The following is a 23,205-nucleotide window of genomic DNA, read 5'->3' as shown; positions in this document are numbered from 1 at the left end:
ACTAGAGACCTTTCCAACATTCTTTAGGTGTCGAGTTAAATGACATTTGTACATATCAGGTGTGCCCGCCTAACTGTAGCTAGCAGTCCAGATGTGGGATTGTCAGTCCCGAATAGATCTATTCACAAATCTCACGCTCTTCCTCCAGGAGACTCTGCTTATACAGTGGTAGGATTTATCCCTGTACACCTAAGGGTATAGTAGTGAAGTAGCGCCTCACAGTATCGTACAATCTAGTTTACATGTAGTGTAGTAGCGTTCTACCATAGTGAAAATCCGTATGTATACCGTATATAGTGATAATTTCAGTTATGAATACCATGATAAAGTAGTGATGTAAACTGTAAACTGTTTCTGTCTTAGAGCATATGTTTAGTAGTGAAAGTTTCTGTACTTGTTATGTTTAGAAAAATCCCAAACTATACCGATTATAGTTTGCATGTATAGTGAATAGCGTGTCCGGAAAACTATGCAAATTTTAGTGAAAACGTCCCTTATGCTCAGCATAGTACAAAAGGGATTTCAAGTATGAGATTTGCATAAGTTTTTGAAAACATTTATGTTTAGCTTGTATCCCCCCTGAAAACATTGAAAATATGGAAAATGTAGGGGTATGAACTCACAGTTGTTGCGTGAAATCGTTGACTGAAATGAAGATCCTCGAGTTGTTGCACGTGACACCTAACGGAATCCTATTATCGAATAAATACATATATGTATCTAAATTAGCGATTTCGTTAGATAACGTGTTAGAGGAACACTTGAATTCGGTTGAGGAATGTTACCGGGACTTGATCGAATCGATGAAAGTGAGTTTTCAGTAAAAAACACCACTTAAAAGGTGTTTACGGCCGTGAACAAGAGTTTACGGTCGACAGGTAGTTTACGGTTTCTGAAGGCTCGGTGAGTTTACGGCCGTAAACTCAAGAACAGAGTTTACGGTCTTTGAAGGCTTGGACCGTAAACTCAAGAACAGGGTTTACGGTCTTTGAAGATGGACCGTAAACTCAAGAACAATGGTGCTGATTGCTGATTTCGAAGAGATAAGTGCTCTGAGACGTTCCAAAGTGACTCCAAACGTGGTTTCTCGATGTTTCCCGAAGTTTGAGGGTGCTTTTAGGTGTTTACGGTTAAGGTTCTTAGAGAGAGGAGGAGAGAGTTTTTGGCCAGAAATGTTCTAATGAAGGTGGAGGTATCGTATTTATAGGAGTGAGGTGGTCGGTGGTGGGGGGTCCACTCCTTACTGACCGTAAACAGGTTTACGGTCGTAAACTAGTTTACGGTCGTAATCTCACTTAGACCGGAAATGTTTGATTTTTCGAGATTTTCGGGTTTCCGCGCGATTTTGGTTCTGACTTGCAAATAATTTAATTAAAAATAACTAGATTATTTTCTAAACCAAGAAGTTTGACGGAAAAGTTAACGAATTCGAAATTTTATTAACGGAAATCGCGTAACGAAAACGGACAAAGTTTCGGGCTGTCGCACATATCCTTATAGTTTTCAAAACTTTGTAAATGACATTTTCTATTCATATATTATTCAAAAGTGAAGACTTTACCTTTTATGTTTTTTAAAATACTTTGTAAAAATGATATTTTTTAACTTTCTACTTTTTAAAATGTCATTTTCATCATCTTTAGTTTGAGTTTTTTAAATGTCATTTTCATCATTTCCATTATCTAAACTTTTATTTATCCCCATGGTATATATATTATGATTTTCTTAACAACTTTCGTTTGTTAACTAAAAAAAATTAAATTTTTATGTTCTTATTTTAATGTATGTGTCGGTATAAATTCAAGATGATCAATGTTTCGACGTAAATTTATAGCTTTTGTTCGTTATCTAAAAAAAGTTGTTTTTTTTATGTACATGTTGGTATAAATTCAATTTTGTCTATGTTTTAATGCAATTTTTTTATGTTTTCGTGTTTATTTTTATGTACGCTTCCTACATATGAGTCGAGTCGCATATAATACAATTTTGATTATTTGAACTTTCGTTCGTTAACTTAAAAAAATAATATAAACCTTACTTATTTTTATATACATGTTAGTCTAAATTCAAGTTTCTTTACGTTTCGACCTATATTTTGTGTATGTTTTTGTGTTTATTTTGATGTACATTTTATAAATATGAGTTCGATCATATATAACGTTTTCATTCGATGGTATAAATTGAAATTAGTCAATTATACCAATTTTGTATATTTATTTATCAACAAATGCAAATACCTTGCTAAATATTTATAATTCATCTTTTACTAATATCAGCTGAAAACTTCGTCATATTAAAATAATCAAAAAATAGTTGAAATACGATAAATAAATAACTAAAACAATAATAAGATAAAAGTTTTTTTGTATGTGATTTTTATTTCGAAAAAAGTATATGAAAAATGAAATGATTATTAACCCTGAAGTACCGAAGGGTAAATTATGGAAAGTATTTTAAAGTGGGAAGTTGCCATTTTCAGTTGACCCATGTAGCCAACAAGTAATTTCCAATAATACCCCAATGGACTTACAGCTCCACTTTCTCACTCATACCAAAACCGGACACTGCATCATCGAGTTGTACAGACTGCAAAACAAAGAACCCAATTGGCATTTTGTTGGAGTGTGGTGGACCCCAGCAAAAGCAAGTACAATGAGTGGAGGATAGAAGCAGAAGCAATCAGACCCAGCAGAAGCGATGTGTTGATCTGATGACACGTAGCAAAGTGGGACCAGTTAAATTCATTAAAATGTCCACCAAAGTGTTAAGGTATCATCTTCCTTTCAGTCACCTTTTCCATCTTCCTTTCTTTTCACCATATTTCTTTAGATTTAATGCATTTTCATTTCCCCCTACCCCACTCTGCTATAATTATTCTACTTTTCTTTTCTTTTCATTTTACACATGTTGCCAAAGGCAATAAGCTAACGAATTAGTAACTTCTAATCTAATCTGAAGACTAAAATCATATATAAAATTATTAATAATCTATAACTTATTGATTCACGTCTTATAAATTGCTCAAACTTCATTTCTTTATGACTTTATCCATATACACATTCTTTTGAAAATTCTTATTTGTTGCATAAGATCATCGTGAGATTTAGGCATTGATGGAGAAAGATCTCGTCTTCTGTTTCGGTTTATTCACCTTTCTAAAAACTAGCATTTGTTTTCTTATTGATTTCGGAGATGATAATGTAGGACGAGACGAATTGTTATAAACTTGGCCACTTAAACTTTATCATTTATGTAACTTTCATGCTATTTACAATAAGAAAAAATATACGGGATAATGTGCACGTTTTGTTTCACATTTTTCTTTAAATTTTTTATGCAAAACAGAAAAAAGAAAACTAGTAAGTTTGATAGTCATGTAGACCTTTTCTTTAAAAAACGTAACGTCCTCCTCTCTTGCAACACCACCTTCTTTCCCCATCGGTTCCAATTTGCAACCAAACCAGTCGAAACCTAATTTAAAGATTTTTTTTTAACCACCAAGGGCATTTTAGTCATTTTGGTTGGTTTAATGTAAATGAAACTAAATTGATGCTTGGATGATATATTATATGTTTGTGAGCTTTATACTTTGATCAGTGACATGTTTGTTATCATTTCAACAATTTTGTGTTATTTGAATACATTGTCCTTTATTTCTTTTTCCCAATTAATTCCCATGTTTTTTCATAATATATTTAGGCCATCTTAGAGATAGCTAGAATATATAATAATGATTTTAAAGGAAATAAAGGAATATTTATTTTGAGGTGGGTTTGAGTATTAAAGGTCAAAGTTACCTTTAGGGTTATAAAAGATAATAGAAGAGAAGAGAGATAGAATAAGAAAGAAGAGAAAGAAACAATGGGAAAAGGGAGGTTAGAGTTGAAGAGAATAGAGAACAAAATAAACAGGCAAGTCACCTTTGCCAAGAGAAGAAATGGGCTTCTCAAGAAAGCTTACGAGCTTTCTGTTCTCTGCGATGCTGAGGTTGCTCTCATCGTCTTCTCCACTCGTGGCAAGCTCTATGAGTTCTCCAGCACCTCAAGGTATAGACAAACCCTAATTATATATCTTCTTCAAATATTCCTGCAGATTTTCAACCAACTTTTCCTCTATAATACTTTGATTTCGAATCTTACATTCGGGCTATCGGAGCAAAGAAACCCTAATTATCTTGTATGTTCTTTGAAATCAAAAGCATGTTGAAGACACTTGAGAGGTATGAGAAATGCAGTTTTGGTCCACCGGAACAAAGAAAGCCGGCGAAAGAGGATCTTCAGGTATGATCGGTTACCGGTGATTTTTTGATATAGTTGGCTTCTTATAAATAATTAAATATCCATTGTATATGAATTTAGTCGTAAAGATTATATATCAACCATCAAATATGCAATGTCTTTATTGATTTGAAAACGTTCTTTTGAAAAACTGATATGAAAGGAAGTTGACAATATTATTTTTTAATATAAAATCGAAAAGAAATCTGCATATATAGGGAATGATGGGCAATGGAGAATAAGGTTTTAAGCGAGGGTTAATTAAATGATTATTTCGATATTTTATATACTCTTTAAAATTTAAGTAATAATTTTTTTACCTGAAAGTATACATAAATGATTCAATCTAAGATCGAAACACACAATATTGTTACTTGAACGTTATTATTATTATTTTTTTAATATATGACATGGTTCTAATGCTTTATGTGTTAGAATATTTTATTTTTTTACTAATTTATATGATAAGATGATTTTAACCATAAATATTTTCATTACCAAATTCAAAAGAAAATTTACATAACGTAACGGCTAACCGAGCAACCAAGATTTTTTAAATTAATATTCAACCATTAATATATTGGTTTTGTATATTTTTTATATACAATTAAAACTATGTATTTATAAAAAAAAAAGTTATTAATAGTTTTATAAAAATAATAATTTTTATTACATTTCTTCTAGATGAAAAAAAAAACTTTTAGATACATTTATTTTGATTTTAAATTATGTGTGGATAACTTTAATTAATATGCTATAAAAACACTATAATTCGAAATATTTATTTATTTTGTAACTATTAAATAGAGACTGTAATTGTGAGCCATTTATATATAATTATGTATAATTATATGTTTAAACTTTTAACATGATATCAAATCGGTTCATTTGTCGCTTCTCCGTATATTAGAAAAACTTTTATATCTATACAAAATTGCGTGTTTCAGATATGGGAAGTTCAAAACGTTTGGCTTTTTCAAATCAACAATATAATTATGAAATAAGGGATAATGCAAATATTTGTCACCTTAAATTTCATTTTTTTTTTGCTAAAGCCAACTTTCCAAAATTAATTAAATAACTATTATGTCATATATGTACATTTAAAAAGGTTAAATGTTTTTTTACTTAACAAAGTGTTATATTTTACCAATTTAAACAGTAAATTCGTTTTCCACAGGGGACAATCTAACAAATTACCTATGTTTTATCAGTTAAACATAATATACATAAAATGTTGTATGGTTTTATGCTAATTTGAAATGTAGGTGCGTAATTAGGATATAATCCACACTATTACACAAATAACAGAAAGATAGTAAATTATTGAATAAATAAGCAATTTACCTTTAAGCAAATGTTTTCATAGACAGGTTAATTTGAGTTTTATCATCTCCAATAGTAAATGTCAGATTTGTTACTTGGGTTGATTTACGAAAATTCTAGGTGTATAATAATATATATAGACGCATGGGTTTGTGAATATGTTTATTATTAATTGTTATGGGAATATTTTTGTGGAGATTAGGAACAAAGCAGTTACCAGGAATACATGAGGCTTAAAGAGCGCTACGACGCTCTGAAACAACTCGAAAGGCAAGAACCCTTGTTTGTAGTTTCCACAAATCCATTGTGAACTCGGTTTTCACTTTTTACTGCTGTAACTTTCAGGAATTACTATGGCGAGGAGATAGACTCCTTAACTATCAACGAGCTCGAGTCGCTTGAAAGACAACTTAATTGTTCATTGAAACAGATTAGAACAATAAGGGTACATTTGTTATTTACAGGCTTATTCTTCAATGTTCATTCTCAAATGCTACTAGATATTACTTGACTCTTGAAAGTCAACACCTTGACCTTTTACCATATCAACAAAAACGCGAATCCATATTGGATTCATGGATACCATCCATGTTTCTTTATCTAAAAAATAGAGTAAAAATTTAAACTTTTTAATTTTTTTTATTGTTCGTAATTTCCTACCATCTTGTTTGCACAGACTCAATCGCTGCTGGATAAGCTCTATGAACAACAGAAGATGGTACGAACTAGTTTTTGGATTTTAAATTTTTAAATATATTAAATTTTGAATTTTATTATCTTAAATTCTTGGCTTAATGGTAACTGCATTTGGAAACGTTTTAATTTTGTTTTCAGGAACACCAACTTTACGAGTCCAACAAGACCCTTCGACTAAGAGTATGCACATGCTTATCTTTTGGTTAAATGCAAGAACTAAAAATGTACTTTCATTGATTTGTTTATTAATATCCTACTTCCATTTACTTTTTTAACTTTTTAAATCTACCCGGTTATATAATAATGACATATACAATTTTCACTGATATTTGGTAGATTTTTTAAGGTGTACATGTTTAATAAGATTTTTTTTAAAGTATAATGTTGTAATCATTAGATTTTCCATAGTACAATATCTTAATGTCATATAAACTGAAATTAATTACAATGCTTTAATAGATAGAAATGAAAGTAGATTGTTATAATACACTGAGTAGTTAATGAAAGCACATTACTATTTGTTGCATATCTTTCTTTATCTTTTATCTCTAGTTTTCGAACAATTGAGCCTTAGAAACTTGTAGTGGTCACAGATAGAAGAAGAAAGCCAAGCAGAGGCGCTCCAATGGGATGCACACGCACATGCAAATGGCATGATTTATGGGCATCATCAACACCAACTGTCTCAACCCACACGTGACGCCTTCTATCACGCAACTGGCTGTAAAACTACTTTGCAAATTGGGTAAGAAAACTCCATTTTAAGATTAATATTTCAAAAAATAAAAAGAAGGATTTTTATGCTTAATATTCATAAAATTTTAGGTACCAAACGGAACAAATGTCTGGGGTGACCTCTACGAACGTGAACCATCAAATGCAAGGTTGGCCAGCTTGAAATTAACAAGATTCAGTCTTTTGTTGCTAAATCTGATTTACTACATATGGTGTTGCATGTTGGGGAAAATTTGTTCTATCTAATCTTAAATTTGATATGTTTATGTTTAACCGAATTTAGAGTCAATCTATCAAACTGTATTAATTTGTGGTGTAACCAATTCGGTTTTAAGGAACATACTTTGCTTTTTCTGATCTTAAAATATATTTCTTAAAACAGAAATTGAATGAAAATATGTTTCTTTTAAAGCTTATCTATTTACTTTTAAAAAGATTTATCATCTTGCATGTTGTATATCTTTCATGCCAACAATAAGTAGTTGGTTGACTTGGTTGGAGGACGAAATGGAATGATGAAGTAATGTAATGAAACGGTCAATGTAATAGATTAAGGGGTTAAAGAGCACATAGATCATAGATGAAGGGCTTAAAGAGCATATAAACCAAACAAGTAAGGGGTAAATGTAAATATAAAGTTTAAATTACTAGCCGGCGTATACATGAACGCCGATGGTGATCAGGAAGAGGGTGAGAATGCCGAAAAAGATAACAGCATGAACGATCACGGCGGCGCCGCTGGTCCGCATGCTGCCGAACTCCACCACCCTGTTGTGACCCGGCAACTGGAACAGTAATCCTGGCGATAATAGCACAAACAGCACCACCGCCACTAGAATCGGGCCCCAATCCGCCATTGCCGCCGGCGAACTTGAGCTTGACGCAGGTAAAAGAAACCTTGTGATTTTTATCAGATCTGTAGGTGCTGAAAGCCTGAAACTGTAGATTATGATCTGTGAATGAGAGCTTAAATTAAAGATGGTGAAATTCGGGTTCACGGGGAGACATTGTTACGTGGGGTTTTGCGAATTATGCGATGCTTTCACGTGCGATGCCTCTGGTGGTGTGTGACCCTCGAGCCAAGAAGTGAACAGAGGCCGACCCTGGCTCGTAAAAAGATGCTGTAGGATGGAGCCTAGAGGTCCAAGGCGAAGAGAAAAGAGTGGAGCTTGAATCTGGACAATATTAATTTTCAAATATTTTTGATGATAATAATTGTTTTGTTGAAGTATTTCCTCATTACAAAATTTTTTTAGCAACATCCTACTAGAAAACGTTTCAAAGGCAAATGTGTGTATTTCTTTTAGTGAGATAACATAGGGATGACAAAAAGCCCCATACCCGATGGGAAACCCGAAACCCGCACCCGTTTTGACCGGGGAATCCTCACGTTGACCGGGGATGGGGACAGGGATGGGGAATCACCGAATAAAAAAGTGGGGAAGGGGATGGGGATGGGGATACCCCTAATCCCCGACCCTGGACCCGCCCCCGATATATATTAATATATAAAAGTAATACAAAACATATATTTATAGTACAATTTACAATACATAGAATTTTATCCAAGTAACCTAACTCATTAGTAATTACTTGGTTGAAATTATATTTTTGTTTTTCTTTTATCTTATTTAAACTCATGTATAATTTTTTTGTATTTTGTTCATCTATTTTACCTCAAATATCACTCTGATAATTTTTTCTACTTGATTTCTCATGTATGTATTTAAATATGGTAGAAAATTTATTTATATTTTTTATGCAATCTATATATTTTTTTATATTTTGTAAAATCTTTAAACTTATGCTGGTAAAATTGAAATTTAGATGTTTTCTTTACATAAAATTTTTCATATTAAAAGAGAAAAAGAAATCCCCGATTCCCTGTTGGGGATCCCCAATTCCCGTTGGGGGTGGGGATGGAGGTTTATCTATATTCCCCGGTGGGGATGGGGATGAGAATGAGGATGAGGATTGGAATGAGGATTCGGAGATGGGGATGGAGATTGGGGTCCCCTGTAAAACCCGCCCCCGTTGCCATCTGATGACACTATTTCATGAAAAATAATGTTGGGAACAAAAGTAAAATTCTTGATTTTTTACGAATTTGCTATATGAATCATATAAAGGGATTTTGAAAATATATATTTTACAATAATAGACAATCATTCATGAAAAATGTTAAATTTTTTTTTGAACATATATATAACCAATAAAAAGCTAGCAAAGAACAAACAAATTCAAAGTAGAATAGGATTGAGTAAGAGATAATGACTTAAAATGGTAATATATTTTTTGATTTGTACATATTTCGTCACTGAGTTTTTTTTTCGTCCACATTTACCCCTTAAACTTGTTAAATTGTACACATTCAGTCCTTATGACCGGTTATTTCAGGTTAGCCGGGAAAAATGACTTAATAGGGTAATATATTTTTCATTTTATACACATTTAGTCCTTAATATTTTTGTACATATTTAGCCCTTAACATTTTTTTTGTTTCAAATAAGTCCATTTTTTGTACTCATTCAATACTTATGAATGATTTATTTAGGTTTTTCTCGTGACATCTTACGTGAGACAATCATTGATGAGTTGTTTGGGGTTGTTGATGTTTATGTCTAACATGATCTCGACTGTTTGGCTGCGTAGGTATTGTGGTTTGGTTTAGGTCTTCTATTCTGAACGTCGTAACTTCTTCATACGATATCATATTTTAACGATCTTTATATCCACATGTTCATTTTTTTAATTAAGATTATTCCCTGTTAAAATGTAATATATTTTTACTTACGATTTTATAAAAAAAAGCATCCATACATGCATTCATAAAAAACGTATGGACAGGGGCAGACACAGAAATACATAGTAGGTGTTGCCGAGATGAAATTGGTGTTGTTGATACATGAAAAATAGCTATAAACGAAAAAAAATCGAAAATCTGAGATCGTATGGATATAAAGATCGCTCACATGGATATAAAGATCGTTAAAATCCGAGATCGTATGAAGAAGTTCTGACGTTCAGAGCACATGACCTAAGCAGCCAAGCAGTTGAGATCGCGATGGACATAAACATCAAAAGGCCTAAACACTTCATTAATGAATTTTCCACGTAAGATTTCGTGAGAAAAAAACTAAAGAAATCATTCATAAGTATTTAATGAGTACAAAAACAAAAATGACTTATTTTGCCAAAAAAAATATATTAATGACTACATATGTACAAAAATATTAAGGACTAAATGTATACAAAGTGAAAAATATATTACCTATCCAATCATTTTTACCGACTAACCTGAAGTAGCCGGTCATAAGGACTGAATGTGTACAATTTAACAAGTTGAATGAGTAAATGTGGACGAAAAAAAAACTCAGTGACTAAATGTGTACAAATTGAAAAATACATTACCCTTTTAAGTCATTATCCCCATTTATTTATTAGTACGGGTTAATTGGTTAACCAATAACCAAACCAATAAGTTAACCAAAATCGGTTAATTGTTGATTTCAATTTAGGCTTAGGTTCAATAAATTTGCAAACCGACCACTCCGGTTATCCTTCCGAAATATAGTTTTCGTTCGGTTAACCATCCATAAACACTTTACTTTATATTGGGTTTGACTGTTTTTCTAATGCTCCAATATCCATTATGAATTTATGAAGTACATGGTTATTAAAAAAAACAAATGGTTATTTTACCAAAAATATACAAATTGGTTATTTCTTTAAAATGCTATAAAAGTTTCCTCAATTTCCCAATAAAAAATATGACATAATGAAAATGAGTTAATGACTATTTTAACGTGATTTTATAGAATTATTTGTATGTTTTCTAGAGATAAAAAAGCGCCTCATTTCCTCCTCTGAAAATTGGAACAAGGATCTGCACATAATTCATGGAGAATTCATGAATACCTTCCAATCAATTGTCCTAAATCTTGTTTATGTGTGAGCGATAACCGGTATCAGGTTAATTAATTGTGTAGGTGTTCTTTCTTTTGATGTTATTAACGGAGTACGATATTGTTGTAGTAATCTCATTGTGTCATGTTCCCCAAATTGATTGATTCATGCGATTTCATGTAGGTTAAGGTAAGGAATCCTGATTGACACCTGCCGTGGTGAAGATGACGACTAGTCATGCAGGTTCTTCTTCACGAAGAAGCATGGCGTTAACAACTTCGTCGTCTCAAAGGAGGAATGGTTCTGAAAGGGGAACCCCTGATCGCAGATCCCTTGTTGCTTCTCGTTCCATGTATGTGTTTTTGATTCCGTTGTATCTCGACTCATTTAGATTCTCCAGTTCTTTATCTACATGCATATGAACAAATGAACAACTGAGCATCATACGAACGCCTTTTAATCAACTTAACTTATACTTCAAATTTCAATTCTAATGCGCCACAAAAATTTGAGATACGGTTTGAAAAATCTGTATAGGGGACTAACGGGAGAGCGTACAGTGAAGCGTTTACGTCTCTCAAGGGCCTTGACAGTACCTGAAACCACAAGCATCTATGAAGCATGTCGTAGAATGGCTTCTAGAAGAGTTGATGCACTTTTGGTTACTGATTCAAGATCTTTACTTTGTGGAATATTAACAGATAAGGTTAATTTTGTCTTTGAATTTTCTTCATTCATCTGGATTCCTATCTTTCACTAATTAGCCATTATAATAACAACCAAAGGACATTGCAACAAGAGTAATTGCTCGTGAGATTGATTTTGAGAACACGCCTGTGTCAAAAGTGATGACGAAAAACCCCCTTTTTGTACTTTCTGATACTCTTGCTGTTGAAGCCTTACAAAAGATGGTTCAAGGTGAGTATTAAACTATTAATCATGAGAAATGAGATGTTTTTTTTGTAAGATAACTTGCTAATCTGCTTTACTAATTGAAATTCCTAAAACTACAGGAAAATTCAGACACTTGCCAGTTGTAGAACATGGACAGGTTATTGCTTTGCTTGACATTGAAAAATGTTTATATGATGCAATTGCACGTATGGAACGTGCAGCTGAAAAGGGGAAAGCCATAGCAGCTGCTGTTGAAGGTGTTGAGAAGCATTGGGGATCTTCTGTTTCTGGTTAGTAGTCTCTATTTTTCACTTACGCACTTCAAGATTCATAAATTTTTTTAAAAAATACGAGTAAAGTGACTTAAATTAAAACAGGTTCCAACACATTTGTTGAATCACTGCGTGAACGGATGTTCAGACCATCTTTATCTACTATAATCTCCGCGAATCCAAAGTAGGTAATACCTTTACTTAATTTCTTTTTTTTTTAAAGTAAATTTCTTCATCCTGGATTTTTCTTGAAATGGAAATATATCGATGATTTCCACAAAATAATACCAGGGTTGTCACAGTTTCACCATCTGACACAGTGGTAACAGCAACAAAAAAGATGCTCGAGTGTCGCATGAGCTCTGCTGTTGCAACTATAGATAAAAAACCAGTAGGGATTTTAACGTGAGTGTCTCAATTATATAAAAATTTAGAACAAATAACAAACAATACCATAACATGCTATTTTCTACTTATAATTAGATCAAAAGATATCTTAATGAGAGTGATAGCACAAGATCTTCGCCCCGAACTCATCTCTGTTGAGAAGGTAAATTACCTATTTGCCCCTACACATCTACATTTTTCTTCACAATATTTATGATTTTCTGCGAATGCTTTTTATTTTTTATTTTTATCAAGTAGGTAATGACTCCAAATCCAGAATGTGCTACACTTGATACACCTATTGTCAATGCCCTACATAACATGCATGATGGGAAATATTTACATCTTCCTGTAGTCGATAAAGGTAATCATTAAAATAAATAGTTGTTAATGTTACACAATTCATACGTATAATATCTAAAACTAGCAGATGGTTTGGTGTAGAGGGAGTTGTGGTTGCTATTGTGGATGTACTTCATATAACTCATGCTGCGGTAGCCACAGTAAGTAAAGTACATATATACCCTCAATGAAATTGTGAGGAGTCGTGTTTAATTTTTTTAGTTGTTTGAATATATAGTATTGCCATGTCACAGGTGGGGAATACAGCTGGGATAGATAATGAAACTGCAAGTTCAATGATGCAAAAGTTTTGGGACTCTGCCATGGCAATATGTCCCGGAGATGATGATGATGATCTAAGGAGGTTATTTGATGATATTTTTTTAATTACATTATTTTATTGCGACTCTAATTTAATGTTGGTTTATAATCTAAATACAACCGGTGATATGATACAGTGAGAGCTCTGTGAGATTGGTTTCGGAAGCAGGAACAATGAAAACTCTTCCGTATCCTTCATCAACAATACCCAATACGTTTGGTTTCAAGATCCAAGATAAAAGGGGTCGGATGCATAGATTTATATGTGGTATGTTTATTTATTTATTTTATGTTTTAAAAGATATATTTAAGGTTTGGTTTAATTAACCGGTTTTTATTTTGGGTTTAGATACTCGAAGTTTGGCGGATCTTATAACTGCAATACTTCAGAGAGTAGGTGGTGAGATTGACCGTAACAACCTTCCACAGATTCTGGTATGGTCTAAATATATATTTTTGTATTCAAATTTTTTTTTTTTTTTATATTTTTTTGCTTACGAATGATCCATTTTTAGTATGAAGACGAAGATCAAGACAAGATCGTACTGGTAACAGATGCTGATCTTGCTGCAGCTGTTGACCATGCAAGATTATCCGGGTGGAAGGTATGATCCATTTTTACCATGATACACAAGACCCAATTTGTTATTCAAGGGAAGAAAAGATGACCTTCATAGGGACATGGAAAAGGATTGTGTTGGTAAATGGTCTCAAATATTCCCAACATCCCATTCAATGACAACTAATAGAGAAATAAGAAAAATGAATATATATGGAAAACTCTAAAACCGTAGAAAAACCATGAGCCTCCACATAGAAGAATACACTATACGACAAATTTTACAATCACACAATAACATGTATTTCTACACTACAAAACAAGAGAATAAACAAATAATCAAATACTTAAAAGTGTATTTTGATTTGGGGCGGTTTAAAACAAAGCCTTGCTCATTTTATATGCATGAGCTCACTCCATCTATGAAGGTGCACGAATTCCTCCTTCAATATTTGTCAACAAATTATAATGTTTTGTTCCACCCACAAAGATAAAACAAGGTGGGACAGAGTCTGTAGTTTGTGCAAAAGATATGAATGCCATCTATCCAATCACCAAAGAGTCATATCTTGTGTAACAAACACATAAACTGTAGAATGAATGAGGTCCAATATGTTGTTAATGGTGTACATATACAGGGTTTAAAATTGCATCTAGATTATTCTGGGGTACCTAAACGTAGAAAAGGGTCTTCCACAAAAGGACGTATTATGGAGTTTACTCAAGGAGATGCATGGACCACTGCATATAGTACAGTTGCAGCTGGAGCTGCGTTAGTTGCCGGTTTAGGCATGGTTGCCTTTTTGAGAAGAGCTGGTGTTTAAAGATTATTTTCAGCACATTCCCGGACTTTTCTTGAAGCATATATATCATTGAGAATTGATGATATGAAACAAAGATCAGTTGTATAGTTGTAAATATAGTCTTGAATGTCTGAGCTCTATTTTTGTTATAAAAAATGAGATAAGATCGTATTAATGTGTTGTATGATGATCGATCTTTGCTTGATGCATATTCTTTTGTAATACTTGTAAGTCATTGCAGCAATATCAAAGAAACATCAAATTCATTATTCATAGGCACATCTATCTTCAAAGATTAAGACATTTAAATTATCCAAAGAAACATCAAATTCATTGTTCATAGTCACATCTATCTTCAAAGATTAAGACATTTAAATTATCCAAAGTTGTATGGCTATTTGAGAAAGGCGTGGACATAGATATTATATAAATAAGTGTAGTTTTATATTTTAAATATTCATCTTTTATTTGAATCATAATTTGTAAGATAAAAAACAGAAAAATAAAATTCACTTTTCGTCGACAGCAAGGTTCGCGAACCTTCGCGGGCAAAGCCCAACAGATTTCAAGTCTGTCTCCTTAATCACTCGGACATATCGACGATTTTGTTTTTTATGCCTTATGTAACATGAAATTTAGTTATTACAAATTGGAATAAAGAAACCCCCTTAAAATCAAGGTTACTAATTTATAATGTAGATATTGTTTGTTATTGTTCCATAACTACTTACCTCAAATTACAATTACAATTTTCTTTTTTTCTGCATACCCAACAAAAATATACTGACGATGAAATATTAGCTGGTAAACACACATATTTTTATCCATTAAAAACATAAAATATACAATGATATACATTTTATCGATAGTTTTACACTCTTAACTTATATTTCACAATAGGATCATGTCCGATAAGCTATAATCCCAATAATACAAGCAATATTCTATTCCAAAAAATAATTGAAGCAGTTATTTATAAAGTATAAACATCTCAACTTTTAAGTCCGTGAGTTCCCGTAGAGTTGAGCGTAGACTCCTTTAGTCCTGTAAACTACTGTCATACTCAAAGCAACCGCAATTACACATAGGGCAGATAAGATCCCACAAGTGATGGAGTAACATATGGTGCCATAGCATGTAAGTTCTTCATTATCTTGAAAAATACGATGGTTTATGGTCATTTGCTTCTTTGCTTCATAGTCATAAATTCCACTAGCAATGACACCAGAAAAGATTAGGGAACCTGTTGGGCTTGCTAGTGCAAGACAATTATACAATGCACCAAAACTCTTCAAACCGAATAATTCAGAGGCAGTTGACGGAAAAATGGCCCAATGGGCTCCATAACAGAGTCCGATCACCACCGAAACAATATAAATAGCACTGGGTGCGCCGATTGCGTAGTAGAAAAGCGAACCTGCCATTACGACCTGAACTACACCCATTGCAATCGGTCTCGGGTATGCGTACTTTCTAGCATGCAAAAAGATTTATCAACACTCAAATAGTACAATATATAATTTAATATGTTTAAAGTTATGTTACTCAAATGTACTATAAACTTAAAGGTACACTCATCAACAAACTTTAAAAAAAAAATCAGGTAACCAAAAAAAAAAAAAAAAACTCGACTTCAACATTAAAAGTATCTTAGAGTTTTTAGTTTCTATGTTTCAGTCATTTTACAAAATTAAAAAGTTACCAGCTAATCTTACCAAAAACTTTTATACAAATAAACATTATAACATAGCAGTTTTAACAAACATTTTAAAACGTACCTTACGATTATCTCGGAGAAGTATCCACCACCAACACGACCAAGAAAGTTCCAAATACTAATCATGGAAACAAATATATGCGGGTTTTCATACCCAAGCGATTGGCACATTTGACCAAGGTTATCAATTATGGTCAAACCGGATCCTGAAGCCAACACTAACGAAAAAAACATGAGCAAGAAATCAGCTTTTACCAACGCCTGCATTAACGTAAAATCCTCCCCTCTTCGTGGACCCTTCTTCCGCCGCTTCACCCTCACAGCCCCATCCGCCACCGCCTGCACCAGTCTCGCCTGCAAATGAGAGATTCTCTTTTGCCTTTCGTAAGCAGAAAGCAAGTCTACTTCCGATGTCTTCTCATCTTCCATCTCACTCATTATCATTTCATTTCCATCTTTCTTTTCATCCTCGTTAAGTAGTAGCCTTTCCTCCGGTAGATTCTCTGAGAAAAAAACCAAAAAAACGGGAATTGCAATCGGAAGCAATACGAGGATCAACAGCCCAACGGTGAGCAAAGTCACAGTTATCTGGTTCAGAACGATCAGATCTTGTAAAATCAAAACTCCGAGGAGATAAGCCGCGAGAATGAGACAAACACTGTAAAGAAATACAAAGCTTGTGTCATCGGATTCTCGACCTTGTCTATGGCCTCCGACAGGTCTAACCATGAACATTACCGATAATATAACGATCGTGGGCCCCACCGCAACCAAGAATATGATGGAGGATTGATCGGGAAAATTGAAGATTGTATAAACTTGTGTCAAAATCGCACCACTTAACCCGGCAAAACCCTTTAATATTCCGACGACTGGACCACGGTTTTTTGGGAAGTTCTGAACTCCGGATACTAAAGCTCCTGTATTGAAGTAGGTTTCTCCGTTTGTTCCGACGAATATACAAACACATAGCTGAAAGTATATATATGCAAACGCTTAAAGTGAATTAAATCGATCAGATGAGTAAAGGGGAAAGAGGATTATAGAAAGTGAGAAACTGACCACCCACAGAGGCAATTCCGGCAAGGTGTGTGTGGTGGTGAGCCAAACCAGACCATATCCGACGAAGTTTTGAACAACTCCAATGAAAAGAACCACCCAAATGGGAGCAATTTCACATAAACTACCAGGAATGAATCCGATTGCATCACCGATATCTTTAGCCACACCCAACATGGCAATCTGCCGCTGATTGTAACCCATGGATTTCTTTATCACCGGCGATATGCTGCCGAACAAGTACCCAAGTCCTGAGCAAGATTGAACCCACATTGAAGCTACAAAAACCAGCCATCTGTTGTTGAAGAAACTCTTTGTTTTTTCATGTAACCCCATGCTTCTTCGTTTTCAATTTGCACTTGGTAAGTGTGTATTAATGTATTATGGATTGGTTGAGAGAGTGGTGAGAGATGGTCCAACAAAAAAATCATTTTGTTTGTGGGTACTAAATCAAAGATATTTCCTACATTTTTATCGCTACTTGGAAGATAAGATTCAAAAAATAGTTTCCAGGTAGATTATAATTTTGATCCTTAAGTTTAGCAATTTTTTCTGTTTTGGTTCTATTTTTTTTTTTTATTAGCTTACATATCAAAGAAAGTTTTAACAAACCAAAAAATGTTTAATATACGTTATCTGGATTTAACAGGATACCAAGCCAATCAAATTGATAAAGCTATTAAACCAAAATTTATTCAGTTCGTTTAGATTAACAATTTTAAGTAAACAACCGATTAAATTGAAACAAACAAATTGATAATAGAGAACTGATTAAACGACTGATTAACAATTTTAAGATATTTATAGCATTTTATTTTATTTATTTATTTTTAACTTTTCCGTGTTTTGTTTTATCATGGACCGGAGCACCATCAATATATACATGCGACCCACAAGTGAGCCCAAGTTATTGATCACCATGAGTTTCGGTTTAACTACTCACCTTCTCCCTCCATTTCCACTCAAGAACACCACAACCACAACCACCATCAAACAATCCCCAATTCAATCATCAACATTATCAGCTTCCTTCTCGCAAAACCCTAATCCCAAAAAACCATCTCTTTTATCAAATCATCTGCTCTCTGTAGCCATTGCCCTCGTCACCCTTACTTCACCACCGCCCTCCATTGCACTCCCTTCTCTCAACAACCCCCTTCCGCCGCCCAGTTTACCCCCCGCCACCACCCCATTCTCTCAATCCAAGAACTTACTCACCGGATTAGACAATGGGTAATTCTTTCTTCACATTTTTATGTTGAATGTCTACTATTTTCTTCATTTGGTTTGTTTATTTCAGAAAACATTTTGGTTTTGCAGGAAAATCAGACCGTGTCCATCGAACAATCCTGGGTGTGTTTCAAGTAACCCACAGTCATCATCTTTTGCCTTCCCTTGGAGAGTCCCAGACAAATCTGTAGATAATGCCCTCCAGGTGTTTGATATTTTGTCATTTCTATATACGCTTTTTCCTTTTGAGTCTAGTAAAAGCATGTTGTGAAGATTTGATTTTGTGAACGTTTATTGCAGCAATTGCAACAATCAATTCTAGAAACACAGAAAAATGCCACGATTGAGATCGTAGAGGATACCCCAGATGGTAATTTTAGTCTCAATATTCGAAATATAGTGTTCAGATTTACATGCCCTTAATCAAGATCAGATAATCAAGTGTTTAAAATCACAATACTCTTGTACATCTATCTCTATAATCATATCCGATTAGCTTTTTTACCATAAATAATCAACAAAAATCAAAAATGATTTTTGATCTTTGTGCAAAATCTATACCCAACAGGCCAATATTTACAGGCCACGGTTGATGGAGGATTTGGGCGAGATGTTCTTGAGTTCTTGGTGAAAGGAGATGTGGTCTCTTATAGGTGCATGGCCACAAAAGTTACATATATTTACCCTTTTACCACAGCCTTAGGGGATTCAAAGGGTCAAGAAGAAAGAATAAGGAAGGTTGTTGACCAATTAGGGTGGGATGCTCCTAGCTTTAGTGCCATGGATTAGGGTCACTATGAATGTATATATACATATACACAATCATGTCCATTATCTCCACTTGTTTGTGTCTACAAAATTTGAATATGAGATAGTACTGTTCGATTCATCGATGATTTTTTTTGTGTTTAGTTGGTTTATTATGTATTTTTCTAATCTGTATTGTTTTAGGGTAAATCACCTATTAATGAAAAGAAACAGATTTCTTACCGGTTTATACAAAGAAATAGATTTTTTTTACCCATTTATGTAGTCATGTTTTAATTTGTCGCCAATTCTTTTCCCACTTAATGAATTATTTTACTAAATTGGTTGTATACGTTGATTTGGGATTGAAAAATGGTTGCATAAGTGGGTAAGAATTCATGTTGTGAAAATCTAGTTCAAAGTTGGAGCTTTTAGGTTTTAGCCTATATGTTTTGTATAATTTTACATCTTTGCTTACAATTATTTTTGCCGAAAACTTTTAAATAAAATTTACAAGTTTGAATAAAATTTACAAGTTTGAGCTTCCAACTAGTTTTACAAATATACTGCATGTTTAGAAACTTTTTGGCTGTGGCATTCGACTTTTCCACAACGTTGATGATGGAGATAGTAAGCAATGTGCACAATGTCATAAATGTTTGGGGTTGTTTACAACACAAGGAAATTTGGCGTTTTTAGGGAATGTAAGTATTTTTATTTTTATTTTTAGTTAATTTTATTGCAATATAAATATATTTTAATATTCTTTTATGTGATTAGGGTGTATGTAAATGACGGTAATTTATCGGGACTAGATCAAATGCATGAACAAAGCACACAAATCATGAGAATGGGGCAGTAATGACTGACGACACCATATTTCTTATAGCGGAAATACGGGTAATAGCAGAGATACCATCCATATTAATTTCTTGTAGTGAAATGGTGTTTATTTGTATATGTTAATTTAACTAAATAGAAACAAAAAAAAATAATGTTCGTTACTTTTATAGATAAATAGGCGTAAACATATCTTCATCGAATGATGTACTAAACTTTCTAATTATATACAACCTAGTTCCTAGGAAAGCTTTTTTAATGATCCATTTTGAGACGTCAATTTCCTCCCCCAATTACCATTTTTAATGATCCCTCTTGGGACGTCAATTTCCTCCCCTAATTAACATTGCCTCCAACCCCATTACTACTACTACTACTATATATATATATATATATATATATATATATATATATATATATATATATATATATATATATATATATATAAGATACGAACCATGCAATATTAATCTCAATATCTCATTTCTTGTTCAACAATGGCGATATGTGCATCACACCCAACTTCCATATCCTCCAAATCACCATCTTTCATTCCATCATTTCAGTCAAGTACTACAATACTCTTCTTCTCTCTATCCAGCTTCTCCAATAATTTCCGTCAACAAACACGGTTCCCTCACATGCACATCCACACCACCACCATGTCTCACCGGTACCAGACTCGCTCTGCCATTAACCAACCAAGAAAAGGTTCGGATATCCTGGTGGAAGCCCTTGAGCGCGAAGGCGTCACCCATGTCTTTGCCTATCCAGGAGGCTCCACCATAGACATCCATCAATCCTTAACCCACTCATCCATCATCCGTACCATCCTGCCACGTCATGAGCAGGGTGGAGTGTTTGCTGCAGAAGGCTATGCTCGTGCCTCCGGTTTCCCTGGCGTCTATATCGCAACATCAGGTCCTGGAGCTACAAATCTTGTGACTGGAATCGCAGATGCTATGCACGATAGTGTCCCATTGGTTGCCATTACTGGCCAAGTTCCACGAAAATTAATGGGCACTGATGCCTTCCAAGAAGCACCCATTGTTGAGTTGACTTGTCTTATTACTAAGCATAATTACCAAGTCAGGAACGCAAAATATATCCCTCGAATTGTTCATAAGGCTTTCTTTCTTGCTAAACTCGGATCAACCTTCTGTAGCAAACACTCCACCCTGCTCATGACGTGGTAGGATGGTGCGGATGATGGATGAGTGGGTTAAGGATTGATGGATGTCTATGGTGGAGCCTCCTGGATAGGCAAAGACATGGGTGACGCCTTCGCGCTCAAGGGCTTCCACCAGGATATCCGAACCTTTTCTTGGTTGGTTAATGGCAGAGCGAGTCTGGTACCGGTGAGACATGGTGGTGGTGTGGATGTGCATGTGAGGGAACCGTGTTTGTTGACGGAAATTATTGGAGAAGTTGGATAGAGAGAAGAAGAGTATTGTAGTACTTGACTGAAATGATGGAATGAAAGATGGTGATTTGGAGGATATGGAAGTTTGGTGTGATGCACATATCGCCATTGTTGAACAAGAAATGAGATATTGAGATTGATATTGCATGGTTCGTATCTTATATTATAGGGAATATATATATTATCCCTCGAACTGTTTTAATTGATATTCCACATGACATATCGCGAGAATTAGTAGTGCCTAACTGGGATCAACCTATAAGGTTGACTACATCTATGTTACCGAGTCCAGTAAACAAGTCCTGTTTAGAACATGTTTTGAGGTTCATATGGGAATCAAAGAAACATGTTTTGTATGTGGGTGGTGGTTGTTTGAATTCAAGTGATGAGCTTCGTCCGTTTGTTGAGCTTACTAGGATTATAGTCGCAAGTACTTTAATGGGACTTGGATCATTCCCAGGTTCTGACGATCTATCGCTTCAAATGCTCGGTTCGTATGGTAATTATTATGCAAATTATGTTGTTGATAAAAGCGACTTATTGCTCGCGTTTGGGGTTAGGTTTGATGATCATGTAATAGGAAAGGTCGAAGCTTTTGCTAGCAGAGCAAAAATCGTCCATATCGACATCGATCCTGCAGAATTAGGGAAGAATAAGCAACCCAATTTATCAATTTGTGGGGATATCAAGCTCATTTTACAGGGACTCAACACGATATTGGAGGACAAATATGAAAAAAGAAATCTTGATCTTGATTTCTCTTCATGGATCCACGAACTAAATGAGCAAAAAACGAGTCACCCATTGACGTTTGAAACATTTGGCGATGTAATTCCCCCTCAGTATGCAATCCAACTTCTAGAAGAGTTAATAGGAGGTAATGCGATCATAACTACTGGTGTAGGGCAACATCAGATGTGGGCTGCCCAGTTTTACAAGTACGATAAACCTCGACAATGGCTAACCTCCGGTGGGCAAGGGGCTATGTGATTCGGACTGCCTGCCGCAATGGGAGCATCTCTCGCAAAGCCAGATGCAGTCGTCGTTGATATTGATGGCGATGGAAGCTTCATGATGAATCTTCAAGAACTTGCCACCATTCGTGCCGAAAATCTGCCGGTGAAGATCATGCTGCTTAACAACCAATATTTGGGCATGTCGGTTCAGTGGGAGGATATTTTGTTTAAGAGACATAGGGCACACACGTACTTAGGAAACCCAATGAAAGAATCCGAGATCTTCCCAGATATGGTGAAGTTTGCAGAGGCATGCGATATCCCAGCGGCGAGGGTGACCAAAAAAGAGAAAGTTCGATCTGCCATTAAGGATATGTTGGATACACCAGGGCCTTACTTGTTAGATGTTGCCATTTCGCATCAAGAATATGTTTTGCCAGTGATCCCCAGTGGAGGAACTTTCATGGATGTGATTACCGAATGGTAGAAGAAAATATTAGGATTCAGACATGTATTTGCATTTTGCATGTGATAATTGATATGTTATAAAAGCTTGTTGTCAAATAAGAGATTTGATTAGATAATGTGACAATAGTCAAAATAAGTCGATGGTTGTCAATCTCATCAATATAATTGGCTTGATGTAACGTATTTGATGATTTTTTTTACGAAAATATGTTATAATACTTTAAAATATATAAGAAAAGTAAGTTGA

At 34.3% G+C, this 23,205-nt stretch overlaps 5 protein-coding genes, 1 non-coding gene and 1 pseudogene across 9 annotated transcripts; 4 read left to right on the top strand and 3 right to left on the bottom strand.

Moving 5' to 3' along the window:
* Window positions 1-3,794: 3,794 nt before the first annotated feature.
* Window positions 3,795-7,377, top strand: LOC145130295 (agamous-like MADS-box protein MADS4). 2 transcript variants are annotated; one of them, XM_079065160.1, is made up of 8 exons: window positions 3,795-4,046; window positions 4,199-4,280; window positions 5,806-5,873; window positions 5,949-6,048; window positions 6,280-6,321; window positions 6,438-6,479; window positions 6,893-7,044; window positions 7,125-7,377. In XM_079065160.1, the coding sequence occupies exons 1-8, from the start codon at window positions 3,862-3,864 to the stop codon at window positions 7,195-7,197; spliced, it is 744 nt and encodes a 247-aa protein (XP_078921286.1). In that variant the 5' UTR covers window positions 3,795-3,861; the 3' UTR covers window positions 7,198-7,377. The 2 variants fall into 2 exon arrangements, with proteins under 2 accessions (XP_078921286.1, XP_078921260.1); XM_079065134.1 differs by having other exon boundaries at window positions 3,796-4,046; window positions 6,884-7,044; window positions 7,125-7,376.
* A 173-nt stretch (window positions 7,378-7,550) lies between these two features.
* Window positions 7,551-8,096, bottom strand: LOC145104753 (uncharacterized). Its single transcript, XM_079041942.1, has one exon. The coding sequence runs from the start codon at window positions 7,889-7,891 to the stop codon at window positions 7,682-7,684; it is 210 nt and encodes a 69-aa protein (XP_078898068.1). The 5' UTR covers window positions 7,892-8,096; the 3' UTR covers window positions 7,551-7,681.
* Window positions 8,097-10,880: 2,784 nt separating this feature from the next.
* On the top strand, window positions 10,881-14,787 carry LOC145130168 (CBS domain-containing protein CBSCBSPB1-like). Of its 3 annotated transcripts, none has more exons than XM_079065092.1 (15): window positions 10,881-10,999; window positions 11,124-11,292; window positions 11,478-11,646; window positions 11,726-11,858; window positions 11,954-12,124; window positions 12,212-12,290; window positions 12,398-12,511; window positions 12,590-12,656; window positions 12,752-12,857; window positions 12,938-12,996; window positions 13,090-13,199; window positions 13,294-13,424; window positions 13,506-13,591; window positions 13,672-13,761; window positions 14,354-14,787. In XM_079065092.1, exons 2-15 carry the CDS (start codon window positions 11,165-11,167, stop codon window positions 14,537-14,539), a joined length of 1,629 nt encoding a protein of 542 aa, XP_078921218.1. In that variant the 5' UTR covers window positions 10,881-10,999; window positions 11,124-11,164; the 3' UTR covers window positions 14,540-14,787. The 3 variants fall into 3 exon arrangements, with proteins under 3 accessions (XP_078921218.1, XP_078921184.1, XP_078921154.1); XM_079065058.1 differs by having other exon boundaries at window positions 10,881-11,006; XM_079065028.1 differs by having other exon boundaries at window positions 10,881-11,019.
* A 248-nt stretch (window positions 14,788-15,035) lies between these two features.
* Window positions 15,036-15,119, bottom strand: TRNAS-UGA (transfer RNA serine (anticodon UGA)). The gene has a single exon. It is a non-coding gene; the product is annotated as a tRNA-Ser (tRNA).
* Window positions 15,120-15,315: 196 nt separating this feature from the next.
* Window positions 15,316-17,744, bottom strand: LOC145130051 (protein NUCLEAR FUSION DEFECTIVE 4-like). Its single transcript, XM_079064934.1, has 3 exons — window positions 17,298-17,744; window positions 16,297-17,207; window positions 15,316-15,991 (listed from the first exon to the last, which is right to left on the bottom strand). Exons 1-3 carry the CDS (start codon window positions 17,628-17,630, stop codon window positions 15,517-15,519), a joined length of 1,719 nt encoding a protein of 572 aa, XP_078921060.1. The 5' UTR covers window positions 17,631-17,744; the 3' UTR covers window positions 15,316-15,516.
* Window positions 17,745-18,175: 431 nt separating this feature from the next.
* On the top strand, window positions 18,176-19,513 carry LOC145130114 (thylakoid lumenal 17.9 kDa protein, chloroplast). The gene is made up of 4 exons (XM_079064976.1): window positions 18,176-18,527; window positions 18,615-18,729; window positions 18,825-18,894; window positions 19,093-19,513. The coding sequence occupies exons 1-4, from the start codon at window positions 18,178-18,180 to the stop codon at window positions 19,311-19,313; spliced, it is 756 nt and encodes a 251-aa protein (XP_078921102.1). The 5' UTR covers window positions 18,176-18,177; the 3' UTR covers window positions 19,314-19,513.
* Window positions 19,514-20,608: 1,095 nt separating this feature from the next.
* LOC145113934 (acetolactate synthase 1, chloroplastic-like) lies at window positions 20,609-22,990 on the top strand (annotated as a pseudogene).
* Window positions 22,991-23,205: the final 215 nt, after the last annotated feature.

The sequence above is a fragment of the Lactuca virosa genome, chromosome 1 (genome assembly GCF_052849685.1).
Source record: "Lactuca virosa cultivar CGN04683 chromosome 1, Lactuca_virosa_CGN04683_v6, whole genome shotgun sequence".
In the NCBI taxonomy this organism is placed as follows: domain Eukaryota; kingdom Viridiplantae; phylum Streptophyta; class Magnoliopsida; order Asterales; family Asteraceae; genus Lactuca; species Lactuca virosa.
Note: the sequence above shows the minus strand (reverse complement) of the source record. Positions and strands in the feature narration are given on the sequence as shown.

Bases quoted from the DNA above. Each gene is read 5' to 3' on its own strand.
- LOC145130295 (XM_079065134.1), top strand. From the start codon at position 3,862: ATGGGAAAAGGGAGGTTAGAGTTGAAGAGAATAGAGAACAAAATAAAC. The intron at 6,049-6,279 runs GTACATTTGTTA...TTGTTTGCACAG, and splicing joins AACAGATTAGAACAATAAGG to ACTCAATCGCTGCTGGATAA. The intron at 7,045-7,124 runs GTAAGAAAACTC...ATAAAATTTTAG, and splicing joins AAAACTACTTTGCAAATTGG to GTACCAAACGGAACAAATGT.
- LOC145104753 (XM_079041942.1), bottom strand. From the start codon at position 7,891: ATGGCGGATTGGGGCCCGATTCTAGTGGCGGTGGTGCTGTTTGTGCTA.
- LOC145130168 (XM_079065092.1), top strand. From the start codon at position 11,165: ATGACGACTAGTCATGCAGGTTCTTCTTCACGAAGAAGCATGGCGTTA. The intron at 12,512-12,589 runs GTGAGTGTCTCA...ACTTATAATTAG, and splicing joins AAACCAGTAGGGATTTTAAC to ATCAAAAGATATCTTAATGA. The intron at 13,425-13,505 runs GTATGTTTATTT...TTTTGGGTTTAG, and splicing joins GATGCATAGATTTATATGTG to ATACTCGAAGTTTGGCGGAT.
- LOC145130051 (XM_079064934.1), bottom strand. From the start codon at position 17,630: ATGGGGTTACATGAAAAAACAAAGAGTTTCTTCAACAACAGATGGCTG. The intron at 17,208-17,297 runs GTCAGTTTCTCA...ATATACTTTCAG, and splicing joins CGGAATTGCCTCTGTGGGTG to CTATGTGTTTGTATATTCGT. The intron at 15,992-16,296 runs GTACGTTTTAAA...TTTGCATGCTAG, and splicing joins TTCTCCGAGATAATCGTAAG to AAAGTACGCATACCCGAGAC.
- LOC145130114 (XM_079064976.1), top strand. From the start codon at position 18,178: ATGCGACCCACAAGTGAGCCCAAGTTATTGATCACCATGAGTTTCGGT. The intron at 18,528-18,614 runs GTAATTCTTTCT...TTGGTTTTGCAG, and splicing joins CTCACCGGATTAGACAATGG to GAAAATCAGACCGTGTCCAT. The intron at 18,895-19,092 runs GTAATTTTAGTC...TATACCCAACAG, and splicing joins CGTAGAGGATACCCCAGATG to GCCAATATTTACAGGCCACG.